The 19,314-nt window shown below is 36.5% G+C and overlaps 1 protein-coding gene across 1 annotated transcript; it reads left to right on the top strand.

Moving 5' to 3' along the window:
* Positions 1 to 6: 6 nt before the first annotated feature.
* si:ch211-216l23.2 (uncharacterized protein LOC565061 homolog) lies at positions 7 to 15,180 on the top strand. The gene is made up of 10 exons (XM_028809265.2): positions 7 to 132; positions 1,452 to 1,511; positions 2,553 to 2,639; positions 6,848 to 6,930; positions 8,536 to 8,668; positions 9,877 to 10,076; positions 12,675 to 12,950; positions 13,335 to 13,523; positions 13,723 to 13,851; positions 14,799 to 15,180. Exons 2-10 carry the CDS (start codon positions 1,459 to 1,461, stop codon positions 14,831 to 14,833), a joined length of 1,185 nt encoding a protein of 394 aa, XP_028665098.1. The 5' UTR covers positions 7 to 132; positions 1,452 to 1,458; the 3' UTR covers positions 14,834 to 15,180.
* The last annotated feature ends 4,134 nt before the right edge of the window (positions 15,181 to 19,314 follow it).

Below are 19,314 nucleotides of genomic sequence, written 5' to 3'. Positions count from 1 at the left end.
TCCAGCGCCTCACTGAGGTATTTGCTAGAATCCTCGCGAGTTTTACGACGGACATTTTATAGTCTGCGGCTCAGAGTGGGAGCGTCGTCCTCGAGGTTTTTCGTGTTGTTGCCATATCGAGTGGCTTTCTATGTAAGTAATAGCTGATTTTCGTTTTTGAATGATATAATCTGTGGATTTTTGGGTGTTCATTGTATTTCTTTTACATATGCATTCAAAGTTGAAAATCGGTTGTTTGGAGCGGAGGTGCGTCAAAGAACAGGCCTGCATCGTTTTGATGCAGAATAGAGCCTTTGAAAGCGGGTAACCTCGACGCGGGAAAGCGAGTGAATAGGCCGTGATATCTTGTGTGCAAACAAGAGTGAGATGGACATAGGGTATCCAGGATCGTTTAATTAAGCGTGGAGAGCCCCTATGCCCACGTTCTTTGGCAAAGCCGCTTAAAGATTCTGCAGGCTGTGGTATGGAGACGAGAGAACGAAATGGGCCTACCCACTGTAGATCTTCATGTGTGAGAAAACGGGCCCGCATGAGGTTATATGGGTTGCATATTTCAACATTTACTTTTAGTAATCCGTACTGACCTAGTTTTTAACTACACTTTAGGTAGAGTAAATCTGAAGTGAAATTTGCAAATTTGTGAAATAGTTTTCACAAAAGGTTACCACTTCGATTCAGTTGTGGCCAAGTCGTAGTATACACAAAATCGTTCAAATAAAACTGGCAAAACGTACTGTATTCGAGTTAGTATAAGGAATCCCAAGTACACTTTTTAGGTTAAATAAGAGAGAAACTTGAATTCAAGATTGGCGCTTTAACAGAGTCGGTGCTGCATCCAAATATTTTGCATCGCGATGGCTATTAGACGATTATAGTGCGACAACAGTTCGGTTGCATGAGACGGTTGCTAAAAATTGGGACATCAGGCACCTAATATGTTAATTGCAGTTTAAGACGGAAAAGTATATGAGTTGACTGACACAACAATATATTGTATTTCTAAAGCCTCTTTATCTGATTCAGAAGTGCTTCACAGAAATTTAGAATGAACAGGGCATATATAGAGCAATGCTGGATACATATATTCGTATAAGACCCTAAATAAAGTAAAATACAGGAAACGCAAAGCAACGAGTTCCAATAAGAGACAATAAACCAGGGTAAAAATACAAAATACTCCAAGAAAACCCTGAACACAACATAATTTGTGATACAAGCAAATTATCTTTAGCAACTGGGCAACCAGGGTAAACTGAAAGAAAGATCAGCAGGTCAGGACAAGTTAAATGCCTTCCTGAACCAATGTTTCAAGTTAATTTCTAAAAGAATTAAGTCTGCTGTTCCCATTTAATTAGGCAGGTCGTGTGTCTGGATGCACAACAAAAATTTCAGAATCCGTGGACCCTAGTGAGCAAAGACTTAAAGCCAACTTTTCCTTTTTTCTTTTAAAGATTGAACATGTCGTCGTGGGTGAAGGTCACAAGGAATCGAGGACCACTTGCTGGTGGAGGGTAAGAACATTTCTTTTCCTGTTTGTCTCTGTGCTTAGCAATAGCTGAATGTTACTTGTGTCTTGGTTGCTGTGGTGTTTCCAGTGAAACCAGTGTTACCATAAAACAGATTTGATTTATTGGGCAATCTTTTAATATTGCTGCATTACCCCATTTGATTCTTATAGTAGTACACTATGGAAATATAGGTTGTATTTTCTTTTTGATAGATAGATACTTTATTAATCCCAAGGGGAAATTCACATACTCCAGCATCGCTTTACTGATACAAAAAAACAATATTAAATTAAAGATTGATAATAATGCAGGTAAAAAAATGGTGGGTCTTCAAGCATGGTCCAGTCTCTTATGGTTCTTTACTGCCCTTATTTTGTTCTTGCGTAATAATGCTGATGCATTTTTGAGTAATTAGCAACAATTTCTCATGGACAAATACTGAATATTGTCGCTAATCTGAAATGGTATAAAATTCTCTATCAGAGAAGTTACACGTTAGTCCAAATTTTACTTTTTAAATTACTGTCCAGGAGAGTTATGTAGTATTTCCCAATCAGTGGTGAGACAGGGATTTTGGGAAATTACCATATTGGTTAATGCTAGATGTGTTTTGAGGGTGAACCTCAAGAGGACATACAGTCTGTTTTGATATGTTTTTACTGCATTGGGCATTTTGATTGAATGTAGGGATAAAACTACTATAAGACTTTTAATTATTAGGTAAGATGTTGCATCTTTATTAATCAAAGCCACATGAGGTCAACAGGTATAATTAGTTTTCCAGCAGTTCATTAAAGCCCATTCAACCATTTATTCACTTCCCTATTTTAAAAGAATAGGGGGTTGATAATCATCTCAATACAGTCTTTCAGTAATCAAGCTGGAGCAGGGAAAATTCCGATCCTCTTTAAGTAGGAGAGACCTTACTCTGTTAGATGTGAATGGTCAAGTCTAAATTTGTTCTCGGTGGACTAGTATTGGATTTCATATGTACACTTCATTTTTGTTTTATTTGCAAGTGATTTTTGTGTGCGTGTTTTGCAGCATCATCAGGCCCTTTAAACCCTTTCGAATGGCTCCATATCCAGGCAGAGACGAAAGAAAAGACGCATTTAATGAAGATACACGCAAGTAAGAGTAGAGCTTTATTGTGGGTGCTTATGAATGGACTACACAAAAAATGACATAGACATTGCCAAACAAGGAGGAATGTTAAAGACCAGCTGTTACTACTTTATCATAACCACATATGTGCATGTTAACAAAAATTGTTTTAAATAAAAGCTTTAAAAGAAAATGTAAAAATGAGATGCCCATGAATTTCAGGGTGTAAAACGCACCTTATATTTCTGCTAAAAAAAGTTCAATTTTTCGTATTTGTGGATCGATAGGAAGTTGCCACTGGGAAATGAGAACCTCTGTCTTAAAGTATGTCACTAAATTTTTTTTTTTTGTTTGCTTTTACGGCCGCATTTACTTTGATTGTATGGACAAAATTATTTTGAATTGGGAAAGTTTAGGTCTTTATGTTCCAACACATAACAGTGCATGTTTTATTAATTACCCTGCTATTTTATGCCCCTCTGTGGAATTCTTTTGTTTTTGCTGACCTGGGTGTTTACTGTGTCTGCATTGGCATTTTGAAAAATTCATCCAGTCAGATTACTGGCAAATTAATGCACCATATACTGTACTTAGCTTCCATTAGTGCAAGCAGGTTTTGTTTATATGTTTGTTCTCTGCAAGGTGGTTATAGTTTTGCCTTTTTATATTTGTTTTTTCTGACCTTATTTAGAAATTCAGTTTAATTTCAGTTTTCCTTCATGTATTTTTAGTTTTAATTTAGACTAGGGGGCTTTGCTCCCTGCTTGCTTCGCTCGCCAACCCCAGAGTCCGCACTGTGCGTACACCACTTTTCAATTCTGCCACTCTCGTATGGGGATGCAGATGTACAATTTAAACAGATTATTTTCATGGGGGGAGTTCCATATGCATAATAGAACTATTTTACATTACAGCGAGTAATTAACCATATTAAAAAATAGTAAAACATAATATTAAAGTAAGTTGTTTCATGTTGTGTTCAAGTTTTTCGTTGCATTATATGATTTCGTTCTGTTTGGCTTTGAAATTAGCACGCAAATATTTTTTAAACAACATTTTTGCTGTAAAACTTTTGAATGAAATTTTCATCAATATCGCATTGAATTTTGATTCTGTGTTTGGACTTACATCGTGACAACGCAACATATAACTGCCCGTGAGATAATTTCGTTTGTCTCTGTGATTTGTTAATTGTCTTTGCAAAATCTATTCTAATGGGAAGCAGTTAACGTTTTAATACAAATGGCATATCAAGATCTCCTTTGTTGTCTAATGTTATCCAGGGAAGGTGTATTACATTACCTTTCTTAGATACATCCTTCTTTCAACAGTAATTCGGGCGGTGGAAGACCGGACGGTGTTAACAATTGTAGTTATTCTTCGGGATATTGTAAGTTGATGTTTTCATCTTCTGCACGATCACCACCAACTGTTTCAGCATAGTCTATTGATACGCGTTTAACCAATTTGCCATGTGACCGATCGACAATTTTCACGTTAATTTGTTTGAATTCGTTTCTCGGTGCTAGGATTGCCAGTGTACTCATTTCTTCTGTTGATATCCCTTCTGGATGAAATTCTTCAATAAGATTTGGACATATGTCTTCTTTAATTGGGAACTTAAACTGAAGAAAAAGTAAAATTTATAAGTGCTGAGAGAGCAGGAAATGTGTCTGTGAAAAGCATTCACACGAATGAGATGCGAGAGGACCGTGTGTGTGTTTAAATATTGTTGAGAGGAGATTGAGACTTGAAACAATCATGTCAAGTCTCATCTCACGGGACTTAATCTCTTCAAAATGTCTTGACTTAGGATTTCTTTTATATAATCGAGATTTTATTTCACTACGCCATTTCTATTTTATTTTTATATCTATTAGTTTCAATTTTAGTTTTACAAATTATGGCATGGAGCTCCTTCAAAGTTGTTTTGTGGCAGACATCTCAATCGGACAGAACTGTGTACACTTAACAGATCTGGATATGAGTTTAATGAAGCATACTCTACTACATGGTTTACTATCTGCTTTTGTTTTTGTCTGATAAAATCAAGCATAATCAAAACCAGATAGTGAATATGAACAATTTTACACAATTTTGATAGTGAATATGAACAATTTTACATAATTTTATCATTTTCAAAATATTTTATGTCATTTGTGCTTAACAAATCTGCACTGACTCTTGGCACTTTTCCTTTTTATTGCCCAGAATGGACAATTGATGAAATTTAGGTGAATGTTAAGGTTTGAGGGTTTTTTACTTAATGACTACAGCACATGAAATATCCTGCTCCAAGACAATGTGCTTATAATGAATGCTTTCGATATTGCATTCAAAAATCTCCCATACTGGGCTCTATTAGATTCCATCTCAGGCACATACAATTTATAGACAGGGTTTTTGTCACCTTCAGTCCTGAAAAGATATCAGAAAACAGATTCCACTGTGTTCTGGCAGGTGTGATCATGAAAATCAGGGGGGCTTAGGAAGAACAGAACTCTTAGACTTGAATCAGTGTGCATATATCGCCTTGCTGTATTGAAGGACACAAAGAAAAGCAAGCATTTAGTGTGAAGGTTAGGGGTGGTCTGACTTGAATAGCCAATGTATAAGAATAAACCCTTAATAAGCAGAGTAAGAGCACGTAATAGGTGTATGGAAGGGCGCAAAATGACAGAGTATCGGACGTTAAGCTGATATTAAGAACAAAGAATATTTCAACTATCAAATATGAGAGAGAAACATTGGATAAAAAGGAGGACACAAATATTTTAAAATATAGAATAAATACAAAAACATATTAGTATGTTTAGTTTTTCATCACTTGGCAGACTCTTCGCTTACCTACCTCTAGTTCAGTAAAAACGTTACCAGCTGAGGAATTTTACAAAGTTAGTATTGCTTAATTGTTAAATGACGTTTTTAAAGCAGAAGTGATTGGTTAGTAACAATGTGCTGATCTTGTGTGATCACCTAGAAAGTCTCTCAGTCAGTGTCGTTTTATTTTTCAAAAATTGGGAGTGGTCTCCCCTAGACGTTCTCGTATACTCAAACACGGGGATGGATATTTGAGAAGTAAACCGCAAGGCAATGATGGTTGTTTAATGTAAATAATATAAAAATATCAACAACAAATCAAATTAATATATTGAGCAATTGTAAAAGTAATGTTAAATAAATCGGACTCTGCTGCTGCATGAATAAAATTGAGTATGTGTTCAAGTAAATTACCATTTCCGGTTGATGGATTTGGCCCAAAAGTTAATACAGATCTACAATTTAGGTTTAACAACCACATTCCAAATTTCACCCATCTACTTTTACGTTTTTGAGTTATTGTGTGTGTATGTATGTGTGTATATATAAAATACACACACACAGACGCAATTTGAAAAAACTGTATTTTTAGACTCGAATGTCTAAAATAGCAATTCATGAAAATCTTGGTCGACTATTTTCATGGTTACACCAAGTATAGAGAAAATATAGTATGAGAAAGTAAAAACGATTTCTCCTGTGCGAAGTGACAGATGAGTCACTGTCAACAAAAAGCATGCACCTGAGAAATAAACTGAAACATTACTCACTCGTGACTTTTCCATCCATTTGGTAGAGGTTTTGTTGACCAGCACATTCCAATTTCAGGCGTTTGAGTTAACATCTTGATTTACAACAAGCGCAAAGAAATGCGGCATGTAAGTCGCTTTGTTTCACATACTTTACATGCCCGTATTTAGCTTGCTTTGTCACTGTTCAACATGAAAATTAAAAATATTTTTAGTAAATTTTTTAGTTTTTCCAGGTACTTCAGTTTCGTTTAGTTTGTTTTTCATTTTGGTTTTATTTTATTTCAGTTTGTGAAAATGTTTAATAGTTTCAGTTTTGATTATAGTTTTCATTAACTATAATAACCTTGGTTCTGTGGCCCCTTCATCAATTGTTTATTGCATCCTGGCAATTTAAATACAACCTGCAGTTGGTGGTGGATCTGCTTTATCATTGAGTGAAATTAAATGTGTTGCATTTTGGCAAATAGTTTTATTTGTGCAAGTTTGATATCCAATTATTTTTGGTAGTCACTTTTGGCAAACACACAATGGTTACTGCAAGTTTAAAAATGCATTTGTTTTACTGCATTCCAAGCACCATTTTACAAAAATACCATCTTTTCACAACATTAAAATGGCATAAGATTTTAATACTGATATGAAGTGTTTTTTACTTCCTTCTAGTTTTGAAGAGATGTTAAGCAAGCAGTATGACTATTCATCAGGTGCTGAGGACCATTATGAAAGATATCAGTACTCCCAAAATGGTAAGTGTCTGTATTTTATAGGGACAATGTTGTACTCTGCTGTTTGACATACCTTATATTGTAATATGTTTTGTTTAGTGTATAACTGTTTCCACTGTAGACTCATTTAATACATTTTAGTATATTCTTGAAGGGGGTACCCGTGCACTCAATATTCAGTAATTGCCCATATAGTACAATTGAATGAAATTTTTAAATGAAAAAAAAAGTTTAACAAGCTACATGCAAAATATACTGAAATATTCATAGTGGTTTGTTTTAATTAAAGCCTGATCCCAGCAGTCCATGTTCAGCTGTGTTCTATAATGAATCATTGCACAGATAAGTTTCATTTAGATCAGTAATGTCTAAAAATCGGTGACACATTCATTCTAGGGCTGACTAGCTGCTAGGAACGATGCAAAGATGACCTACAAAATAAGACTTGTGCTGCACATTTTGAATTAACTAAACATGTGATAAGCCCCAATGTGAGCTCTCTAAAGAGATTGGGCTATGGTTTAAATTTTTATGTTTAAATGTGATGTCTTCTTTAATTTTCAAACAAAGGTGCCATTTGTTTAATCCTTTGAATTTTAAACAGTCTTGCCTCTTCATTATTTACTTTCTGGATTATAGTAAGTACTAGGTTTTATATTGTAAGAGGGGCTAAATCATTGAGTTTGTGCAAAAAAGGAGAGCTTTAAAATGTATCTAAATGTGACTAGAAACCAGTGAAGTTAATTAATAACTGGAGATGCATGATCATACTTTTTACTTTATCTAACCTGCTGAGTTTTGAACTAAAAGGAAAGCTGTAGGGATACAGTTTAACCGCCTTAATATAAAGCAATCAACTCAACCTTGCTTAAAACATGTAAATAAACTACCTCTTTCAAGATGTAGTAGTTCCAGGATATGCCTTAAGTTTACAGTTCTTGCAAGTTTTTATTTCAGTTATTGATTATTAAACATTTTCCTGCAGCTATTGGAACATACTTGTTTGGACTTAATTTTAATTGAATTAATCACTTATAAATCTGCAAGTTGTGTTTCAAAAAAAGTTTATAAGGAAAAGTGAATGTCTGAGAATTTATATGTTGTGGTCTACAAAATATTTGGATGGTGTTCTCAAAGAAGAAAATTTAAAATTTTTTTTGAAATGGAGAATTAGAACATAGCAGTCTATGAAACTAAATAACAGGTTTAATTAACAACACCTATTGGCTTCTAATTAAAAAATTGGTTTAGGTGAATGTTTAAGTTGATTTGCATCTCATTGTTTAGCTGCAGGCTAAAGGAAAAAGAATAGAGAGTTTAGAAGCTTAAAATACATAAGCTAAAATTAATGTAAAATTATGTTCTATTTGCAGAAGCAATTTGTTACCATTTTATGTGACTAGAATAGAAACCTATAGCCATAACAGGCCTCAAGGATCTGGGATTAACATACTGCTTTAGGCTTTTTGTTCCCTGTTATCCATCATTTATTGGAATTGCCTTATTTTGCACTTTCAGTGTGTTTCAAGGTATATGTATTTTAAAGCACCTTTAAATGGTGTGACATGAGAAATGTATTCCATAAAATATTTATTGAACAGCTAATGCAAATGTCTGTTGTTGCAGCACCTGCCAAGGGTTTTACGCCAGCAGATCGGCGCAATTCCTTATATCAGCAGTTCTACAAACAGATCCAGGAGGAGTATGACCGGCAGAGGCCAGCCGACTGCGTTGTGCTCTCTGTGACAAAGCAGCAGACGTAAGTTGGGTTCCTTCCTCAGGCTTAAGTATTTATAGCCAAGGAGCCACTGGCAGGCTTGTTTTAAGCAGTGGAGATAGAGGGTATCAGTTTTAATAAGTGTCACAGTGAAAGGCTAAGGTGTATATTCGTGACATCCCTTCTGCTTTTCCAGGATGTCCTTATTAGGATTTTTTTTTTTTTTTTTGGGATGTGTTGCTCTAGATCCAACTTCAAAATACAACCTGCAAACATTTTTAAAATGCTAAAATAGTTTAGTTCCACTTGCCATGCTTTAGACAATTGCCAAATCGTCACCCTCATGCTATGGCAATTGAGAAGTAGCTAAAATTCCCAGCGTATTCCCATTTGATTACAAATAATGCTAAAATTTTCACTAATGTTGCAGTATTTAGAGGTAATGACAGATTTGGAAATTTGAGTCTGTCACTGTTGTCTTAATACGCAAATGCATAATTTTTATTTATTTATTTTTTTAGTTTAGAGGCAAATAGTTAACGCGACACTGCACCATATTTAAAGTTTCTCCTTGCAGCAACACAGCAAAACTTTACTATAAGGGGGAGACTCCTATAAAACTTGTTTTTATTTGACAATCATGAAATGCATTTCGATAGCCCACAATATAAAGCTATGCCTAAATCGTGCCGTTCCTGCAACACTCGCCATAGGCAGGGACATTTTCTAACCCTGTACATACTTACTGAACCAGTCTCCGTGTAAAAATGATTCAGAAGCTAGCTTGCTTACTGCGTTTTTACTCAAAATTAATTTCCCATCAGTCTTTCGAAGTAGAATAGCAAATACTTGCCGCTGAGAATGCATTGTGCCTTTTTATTATAGTTATTACTACCACTACTAAAGTCGTGGCACAAAACTAAATGACTAAAAAAATTTAATCCTGGGAAATGACTGTAGAATTCCTGCCTAGATACTTAAAAATATAAATTTGGTAAGGGAAAGTCAGAGGGAGTCACAATCTGTTTTTTATCCAAGTTTAGTCAGATACAAGTAAACCTGGTTATTTGTTTTTTTTTTTGTTTTTGTTTGGTCATCTGAAGCCTTTCTGCTGCTAATTTCAAACACATCCACAGCTCTTGGATATGTTGAGTGACATAGTCAGGATGTCTCATCCACATAGTCACATAATCCAGCTCTATCATTGTTTATATTCTTTGCCAAGTAACCAGCTCTTTCTTTTCTTTAAGGGATTATGCAAAATCGCTAGGCCATTGTTTGCAGGACCGTGGCCTTGTGGTGGAAATGATTTACCTGCACTCGGAGTCAGGTCTCACCCGTGCCCTTCAGGATGTCCGACATGACGGTTCTCCCTTTTGTATTCTCGTCGAGCACTCAAATGTAGCACTTTCGTCTTGCACCGTAATCATATTTTACGAGTCTCTCAAAAGTAAGTTAATACTTTCCTACCAGCAGAAATGGCCATATACCATCTTAAAATTAAATTGAGCCACACAGCCTAATTTTCATGTTTAACTCTTGTCTGTCACATGCACACATGTCACATGTACTCAGAAGTTTCTCAAATGCAGTAAGGATTAATTTTCAAACCTTGCAGAAAGAAGGACTTTATGAGGAAGACTGTATACATGTAAATATGAAATGAAACTAATTTAAAGTATAAGTTAATTGGCTTACTAAATAAAGTAATGCAGGGCTTTCACATTCTTAGAGGGATACTAATTATTAGCAATAATTGTTAATGTGTATTTTATATACATTTCTATATTGGGTTTTGTGGAAGTGATATCTTCCCATTCCCAAAGGTACAACTATATTTCTTCTCCACATCTCTTTTAAAGTCGACCTATACTGTACAAGGCCATGGTATACTGCCATTTTGGCATGCAATTTCTATTTGCCTTTCTTGTAGGTATCTGTTAAAGGCATCAGTGTTTTTGAAATCTAAATTGTACACATTTTACAAGAAAAAGCCTGAAATGTACATTGCATACAATCTTTCAGTAACAGATTCAATATATTTAGTCTAATAAATTTCTTGCTTGGTTCCACCATTGTATAAATTTGGAATTTATGTGACATGCTTCAGACATACAAGCTTGAGAAGGATTATAAAGGAACATTAAAATCCCAGCGTGACCTTTTTGTGGCTTTGCGTTTTACTACTTGGCTTTTAATCCATTTTGTCAATTTGATATTCCTTTCGAGTGTTTTGGCTTGTTTACATTTTTAGTAAACATGCCACTTGTTGCACTGTTTACATTTGTTAGAGATGCTAAAGCATCCTCTACACTTTATAATTTTTAAAGTTGTCATCTTGACAGTGTTCTGTGGCCTTGAACCTTATTATTGAAATTTACATGTAGCTGGTACAACTGAATGCAAACTCACGTCTCAGCACATCATCTGAGCACATCAGCAAAAGCAGTATAACATTTCTAATTCCCTTACCATATATTTGAACTTATACTACAAATCTTAATAAGATTAAAGCCTTACATAAAAAAAAAATTGGGTGGGGGACACTTGTATTGTGCCACGTAGCTAAAATAAACATTCTTAATGTTTATTGCGTGTCGGGTTTTTTTCTCTTTGCAAGTATATTGTATAAATCAGTAAACACAACCAAAGGCATTTACCTAATTTTAGACTAATACCATTACACATTTCACAAAGTAAGTTTGTCATCCTGTCTTTTTTGGGGGTGGGGGTTTGTCTTTACCCCATTATGTTTCCTTCTGTGTTTGTTTTTTTTTTTTTTTTAATTAATTTATTTTTTTACCACTCCCCTTTGTCTTTTCCCTTTTGTTATTTCTGTCACAGCCCTTCTTACTGTCTTGTATTTTGTTTCGCATGTCGGTAAATTTCTATCCTTGATTTTGATGGTGATGGACTGGTGACTCACTCCAGATTGAGGTAATCGGTACTGGAACTTAAGTTTTTGTGGAATAATTCAGTTTTTGAAGAAGTGGGCTCAATTTTTATGTTCAGTGTATTGAAAAACTTAAATACAGTAAGACCTTGCAGCTTCAGACCCCAGCCTCAAAAACCTTTTATTCCTCACAGCACACCGATTCAGTACCATTTACTGTGTGTGTATGTGTAGTGCTTCACTGTATCATAGTGTGCTCAAAATCAAAAGGTAATGTGGTAGATTCCATGGTGATCATTGAATTTATGAGCATTTGAAACTCCCACCATGTTGTTCACAACATATATTTGAATATCAGATGAATCCTTGTGATCATTCAGTGCAAGTTGGACATTTTTAGTAAATTTTTAAAACTGTTCATATTGGTAGAATAATCTGGTCAATGTTCCTTCAATTTATTTGTCTTATGTGGCTTTATTGCCTTACAGTTCAGTCTAAAATATGGATTTTGAAGCCTTTGAAGGTAAAGAATAGCATTGCTAATGGTTAGCCAGGTATTAATGCAATCCATGTTTTCATAAGTTCTGACATGTTAGGTTTCTCTAGTATAGCTATATAAAGAGGTTAAAAGCTTCTGGGGTAAAACTGGTTGATGAATGTCTTTATCAGACTTGGTTATCTTATGTGGAGGTAGCACAAAGGCAGTTCAGTACATGGACATGTCTCAAACTTGATAAGCGTGCAAGACCAGTAAATGTCAGCTCCTAACTTGGTCAGACTGTACATTTTAATTTTAGGCTTAATGTTTTAACTTTAAATATTAAAGGACTGAGCCAAATGGGAAGCTGTTGTTGGAGTGAATTGGATTGATTTAAGGAATAAGTAATCTGCAAGTAATCTTAATCATATTCATGTTATATTAAACTTACCTGATAGTTGTGTGGCAAAATTTGCCCATAGATGCAACTGTCAGTAATGTAAGTTTTCACCATCGTTTTATGCCAAGAACCTGTTGGAGCCCATTTTTCTTTTCTTTTTTTTTTTTTTTTGCTTTTTGTCAGTCCCTTGCTATTGTCCCAGCCCTGTAAGCTATACTGCGTGCTGCTTTGGCAGCTGTCTTTCAAGGCTGCAATAACACAACTCTCCCTTTTTTAGTACATCGGAACATGCCATCAGAGCGTGCACTGGATTTTGTGACCTCTGAGCACAGACGTTTGCATGCTGAGCATTTGGAGAAAGAACGAGAGGAGATTGCAATGAAGGCTGCTGACCTCGCTGATGACTATCTGGAGCGTGAGAAAAGTGACAAATATACAATACCCCTGAGCATTCGCCACCTCTTTTTCCTGATGAGCGAAGGGAAACATTTGTATTTGGAAGAGCTGAACACAATAGCGGAGTATGTGAGGACAAGGAAAGAGGAAATGGAAGGTAATGTTCTGAACATAGCAGTACCTCTGTACATTAGATTCCTGGTAAATGTGCAGATTGAAAAACTCAGAACTGAAGCTTATTGAAGTCAGACTTATCAAGGAGAATTTTTCAGTTTTTATTCCCCTAAGCCACAAGAATTGATGTTTTGTCAAAATACCCTCGGTTAGATTTGGCACCCCTTACTTGATAACTTTTGGTCCTAATGACATTGTGTGCCTTTTAACACTGTTTGAAATCATCCTATTTTATTAATGCTGTTCTCTTCTGTATATACATATGTCACCACCTTGTGGAAGTAGTTTTCTGGTACCAAAATGTGTAGAAATTGCTATCTAGCTTTAAGTGCATTTCTGATGTGCAATTACTATTACTTTTTTTCAGCAACTCAACTAAATACTGGTAATGGTTCCTATCCAAATGTCCGAAACCAAGGGGTTGGTGGTCTTAACAAGCCTCCACCTCTTCTTCCAACTCCAGGCCATCCTGTGCTGCAAGATCACCCAGGTCGTTCCCCACCTGGCCCTCCTGGTATGGGGGACAGACAGAGTGGAGCTCTGCTTCCAACTCCAGGTAACTGGTTTCAAGTCCTGTCAAGGATGTTTCTATATGTTAGCCTATAAACCAAAACTAGTCATTTTTTAATCATCGGGTGCTCTAGAGCAGATAACTCAAACTGTGTAAGCAGTCTAGCGTGCAAGGCTTATAGGTATGGTATATTGCAGTGTTTGTTGTATTTGGACTTTCATTTTATTTTTTCCCCCCCTTGTAGGGTCATTTCCTAAATCAAAGCCACCTCCCCTCTTGTCGATGCATTCACGTGCTGGTCTTGGGCAGGGTCCCTTAAACCCTTCAAAGAAGGCTTTGTTGGGAGAAAAGCCTGCCCTTCTACCAACTCCAGGTATGTATCAGTTCGATGGTAGCATTAGTCATCTTCAGTTTTATAAATCATTACATTTTTAGCCCACAAGATGATGTAGTTATTCCTTATTTTGTACATTCACAGGGCCCCACCTCCTTTGTTCTTTTACAACAGGCTTTTCACTTGTTTCTCCTGTAGAATTAGTTCTGAAGAAATTCTTAATACTCCCAAAAGGACACAATTTTACTATTTAAAACCACAAAAATCAGTGTGTCAATCTACATATGAGTTCCCCTTTATAAGAATCTTCTTTCAAACTATGATTTTTGTCTTGGAATAAAAATGTATTCCTCCAGGTTTAATTGTATTTCAAAGAAGCTACTGCACAATTGTATTCATTTCTCATTTTACAAAACACATTTTTCAATGACTTTGAGAATTTCAGTCAAATGTCTTAATCTGTTTCTGTCTGTGACCTTAGAATTCAGCAGTTTGATTGGTACCCTACATGGCATTAACCAGTTATCAGTTTGTGTACTTATTTGAAGTGTTAATGCTGAGAGGAGTAGGCTGAAGTAGAGGTCTAGTTTGATGTCTTTTCCCTATGATTATACATATTTTTGCTGCAACAAATGTTTTCCAAAAAATTCTGGTTTTGGGTCTTTTACTGAATGCTTGATCCTGTTATAGTGCTGCTTAGTTTAGCCATTAATCATTTAATTTCTATATGCTTGTGGTTTGATGGATGTAGTCAATTGAAATGGGCTTGGGCCAGCTCCTTCCGAGAAGACGTTAAACACTGCTAACCAATGTATAATTCTACTCTGTTCTACTGTCTTTTTTGCATCTTTTGACATCAGTGTTGTACTTACAACATTGTAAATAAGATTGTTTCAGTGTGGCTGTATGTGTTCTGTGATGAGTCGCACTAAATTGATGCATATTTCAGAAAGGATGCAATAAACTAATGTCTGTTTACTGTGCAGGTCCACCATCACGACCTGGTCAGCAGCGGCGCTAGGCTTTACTGTTGCAAGACTGATAGATGCACCTTTGAGAGCTCCAGCACATTCCTCGCCCTGTGAGAACATTTTAGGTGCTTTTACTTCGTCGTTCAAAGAGCGCCACTGTCTTGTAGTGTTCAGTTAGATTTGTGTTTTTTTTTTTTGTTTTTTTTTTCCCTTATTATTTTGGTGGGGGGAGTTGGGCATTGGGTTGTGGCAAGATGCCTGTAGTAACTTTAGAGTGCCAACTTGCCTGAGTGGGAGGGGTGGTATTCCTTTGTTCTATACTTTATGTAATTAGCTACTTGTGAAATGTTTTGTACTGCGGTGGCATTTCAAATAAACTTGAATATGAAACCTTGAACCTCGAGTCCTGTAATAGTGACATCCTTTTTGTGAGTAAAACTCTGCTTTAAACAATGCAACACCTGTTCCGTATTGCTTTGCCCCAGACGTGTGATTTCTTATGATTTTGATGCAGTTACCAAAGTATTTAGACTTGAAATCTACTTGGCTCAGGCCTTAATGATTTACACATTCAAAACAGGCAAATTTAAAAGCCACTTTCAATAAATCTTAAATTGAGATATATGTTTGTTCTGTGTGTTCAGTTATTCTTCGCTATATACACTAGCGACCAACATTGGAGAACAAATTATTTTTGTAATTTACAAAGTCACTACTTATCCAAGGCAAGTATTCTCAACATGAATGGAAGTCGTATTGTAATATTTTATCAATGAAAACTCCCACATCTCAAAGATTTAAACAAGATAAGATCAGCATTTACAATTTATAGAATTCTAGTTAACAGCTGATTCTAATCTGGAGAATGTCTTGAAATATCAATGCAACACCAATCGAATAGTAAACATTGGTAGGCATTTTGCAAGATGGTGAGCCGCTGTAGGTTAACTGAAACATTGTGAAATCAAGTTGTTTGGATGACCCTCTCCGCTATTGGAAGAGAAGTTGGTCATTCCCAAAGCAGAATTTGTTTCTTTGTACCGCTTCAATACTCTTTTTATATAAAAGTCGTTCAAGTCCTGAGAAGGCTGGTTGCCCACATAAAATGAGTGCATGAAAAAACTGGATGATACGGAGCCTTTCAAGGGGGTTTGTGTGACTGAGGAGAACTGATTTAATTTAGATGGTTCAGATGGGAACATGTTTGGGGTCAAATTACGGAAAAATTGACCCCAAAGTGTGGAGAAGTCAGTAAAGTTTAGAGGAGGAAGCATTGCGGTGTGGGGGATGTTATCTGCAGCAGGAACTACATGGCGAGGTGAATGCTGTTGTGTATCAGAATCTCCTTCAGTAACCTGTAGTTCCATCCTTGCGAGCATCCCCTAATCAGGCGGCTATTTTTATGTATATCAGTGTCCCTTGCCACACTTCAAATCAGGTGAAGCAGTTATTAGAAGTGGTGAATATCCAAGTTATGAAATGACCAGCCCCCAGAGTCCTGATCTGAGCCCGATTGGGAATCTCTGAAAGAGAATTAGTGACAAAGCTATGGCAACAAAACCTGCTACAGTCATTGAATTGTGGAAGAATCTGGAAGACCATTGGAACACAGTTGAGCCAGAGCAGTGCAAGAAATTGGTTCTGCCCTGTGGGCACAGATGTGTCAAAGTCATTGGAAGCAAGGTCCTCTACCCTTTTAAATATTGAAAGCTGTAATTGTCTTAGTGTTGACAAAATCCTTTTGCAGGATTCCACTGCAGTAAGGTTATAATAGCTCTCTAATTTTGATCACTACAGTTTTCAAAACTTTTGCTTTTGTTGAATTACTTTTTTTGCTTTGGTAACCATCTCTGCAGCTACTGTCCCTTTACATTTTAAGTTGAGAAGTTTCCAATATTTAAATTTTTTTTCAGAATTTGCTCTCTAGTTTTTTAATTGCTATTTTATATGGTACCATTCATATCCTGCCTAACACTTCTGTCCTTGCTTTCCTTCTGCCCTATCCTTAAAAATGGGCACTGATAATGTGATAGGAGTGCATAGATGATACCAGGGTTTTGAATGGGTTTGGCAAAATTCTGGAAAAGCGTCCCCTCCATGTTTGAATTTGAGACATTGAGTGTGAATGGATAGTATTCACGACCTTCAGGTGTATGCCAGGTTAAAGTACTTACTTTATGTGCGTGATATGGCAGCAGCTGTAAGACCTATTGGCAAAGGAGACTGTAAAATGTGTGATGTTAGTGCTAATATGAGTGTACCAGAGCGTGTGGGTTTTTTTGTTTTGTTTTTTAAATGAGGTGATGTAATCTACTTTTCCCTATTTCTTGCTCCAAAGTCAGTCTTGTGAAAGTTAATCTTCAGTACTTTACCTTCTTACACCCATAAAATCTTTCTTGTGAACACACTAGTGTGCTAAATGTACAGTGGGTATAGAAAAGAATTGTCCCCTTTGAAATATTCCCACTTTTCTGCTTTACAGCCTTAAATAAAAAATATTTCTTCCCAGCTTTACTTACTCAATGCAACCTATAACATCCAAGTGAAAGAGATCACAGCTACAGTTCAGAAAAATTATACAAAAATCAAAAACAAGACATACTGAAATCAATAAAGGATCACACCCCAATGTCAATATTTTGTTAAACCACCTTTTGCTTTAATGACAGCCTTGAGTCTGTTGGGATAATTCTCTTATCAGCTTTGCACATCTAGATTGAGCAAGATTTGCCCACTCTTCTTTGGAGAACTGTAAAGTTCGGTCACATTGGATGGTGAGCGTTGGTGGATTGCTATCTTCAAATCTTTCTACATATTTTCCAATGGGATTTATGTCTGGGCTCTGACTGGGCCACACAAGGACATTCACTTTTTTCTCCTTCAGCCACTGTGTGGTCAATTTTGCTGTGTGCAACGGGTCGTTGTCATGTTGAAAGGTGAATATTCTGCCCATCTTAAACTTTCTGACAGAGGGTAACAGGTTTTCCTCAAGAATTTTGCCCCATCCATTTTTCATTCTACCCTAACAAGAGCCCCAGGCCCTGCGGCAGAGAAACACCCCCACAACAGGATCCTGCCATCTCCATGCTTTACCGTAGGTATGGTGTGTTGTGGATGGTAAGCTGCATTGGATGTCCGCCAGGTGTACCATTTGGTTTTGAGGCCAAATAGTTCAATTTTGGTCTCATAAGACCTTTTTCCACTTGGCATCAGAATCTTCAAGGTGCATTCTTGCAAAGCTCAAATGAGCCTTAATGTGACCTTCCTTGAGAAGTGGCTTTTTCCGTTCAGCCCTCCTGAACAAGCCACAGTTGTGGAGCGCTTGTGAAATTGTTGTCATATGCACACAATGACCCATCTTTGCCATAAAATCCTGTAACTTCTTCAAAATGGCCATTAGCCTCTTGGTAGCCTCTCTTACCAGTTTCCTCCTTGCTCTTCGGATGGGCGGATCCAGGGAGGGTTCTAGTAGTACCAAACACTTGCCACTTCTTTATTACGGACTTTACTGTGCTCCTTGGGATTGATAAAGCCTTTTGAGATTTTTTTGTATCCATCTTCTGCCTTATGTCTGTCCACAACTCTACCCCTGAGATCTTTTGAAAGTGGCTTGCCACCCCATAGTCAGTTGTTTGCTGTTAGTTGCACTACCAAGCAAGGGAATGCTCCAGAAACCGCTGTTTGTTTGTTTTTGTTTTTTTGCTTCACTAATCACACTGATTACAACTGATCACAGGTGGAAGGAAGCCAGTAACCAGGGTCTGCAATGGAAATGGTGGCTACTTACACCTGGTTGAGTTTACAAATATTGTTTTTTTTTGGTGATCCTTTATTAATCTAGGTATTTCTTGTTTTTTATTTTTTTAAAATTCTGATCTGTAGCTGTGATATCTTTCACTTGGATGTTATAGATTGCATTGAGTAAGTAAAGCTGTAAAAAAATATTGGATTGTGTGTTTTCATTTAAGGCTGTAAAGCAAAAAATAAAATGGGAATATTTCGAAGGGGGTGATTCCTTTCTATATACCCACTGTATAAAGACAGCGGCCAGGTCAAGAATTGAATCTCGATGCCCGAAGCCACAAGAAGGTAGCTCTAACCACTTTGCTTCTATAAATTAGAAACTTGCTTTGCCATTTAAATCTACATGAAAAGAAAAGTGTTGGCTATGTGGTCATTTTATCAGCTTAATTTAGTTCAGTATCTGCCTGTCTCATCTCATCACCACTAGGTTCAAGGTAGGGTGGCGCAGTGGTAGTGCTGCTGCTTTGCAGTAAGGAGACTGTGGAAGATTGTGGGTTCGCTTCCCGGTTCCTGCCTGTGTGGATAGCGCTTTGAGTACTGAGAAAAGCGCTATATAAATGTAATGAATTATTATTATTATTATTATTAGGGTTTACCTCTTGTCAGGACATCGGCAGGTTGATGGACCTACACATTGCATAGTCACTTGTATGGGCCTATTAAAATTAATATGTAAATCTAACAACTGTGGAAACTGGAGTACCTAGAAAAATCGTAGGTGCAGTGA

Source organism: Erpetoichthys calabaricus, chromosome 9, assembly GCF_900747795.2.
Source record: "Erpetoichthys calabaricus chromosome 9, fErpCal1.3, whole genome shotgun sequence".
Lineage (NCBI taxonomy): Eukaryota > Metazoa > Chordata > Cladistia > Polypteriformes > Polypteridae > Erpetoichthys > Erpetoichthys calabaricus.
Note: the sequence above shows the minus strand (reverse complement) of the source record. Positions and strands in the feature narration are given on the sequence as shown.

Bases quoted from the DNA above. Each gene is read 5' to 3' on its own strand.
- si:ch211-216l23.2 (XM_028809265.2), top strand. From the start codon at position 1,459: ATGTCGTCGTGGGTGAAGGTCACAAGGAATCGAGGACCACTTGCTGGT. The intron at 6,931-8,535 runs GTAAGTGTCTGT...CTGTTGTTGCAG, and splicing joins ATATCAGTACTCCCAAAATG to CACCTGCCAAGGGTTTTACG. The intron at 13,852-14,798 runs GTATGTATCAGT...TTTACTGTGCAG, and splicing joins TGCCCTTCTACCAACTCCAG to GTCCACCATCACGACCTGGT.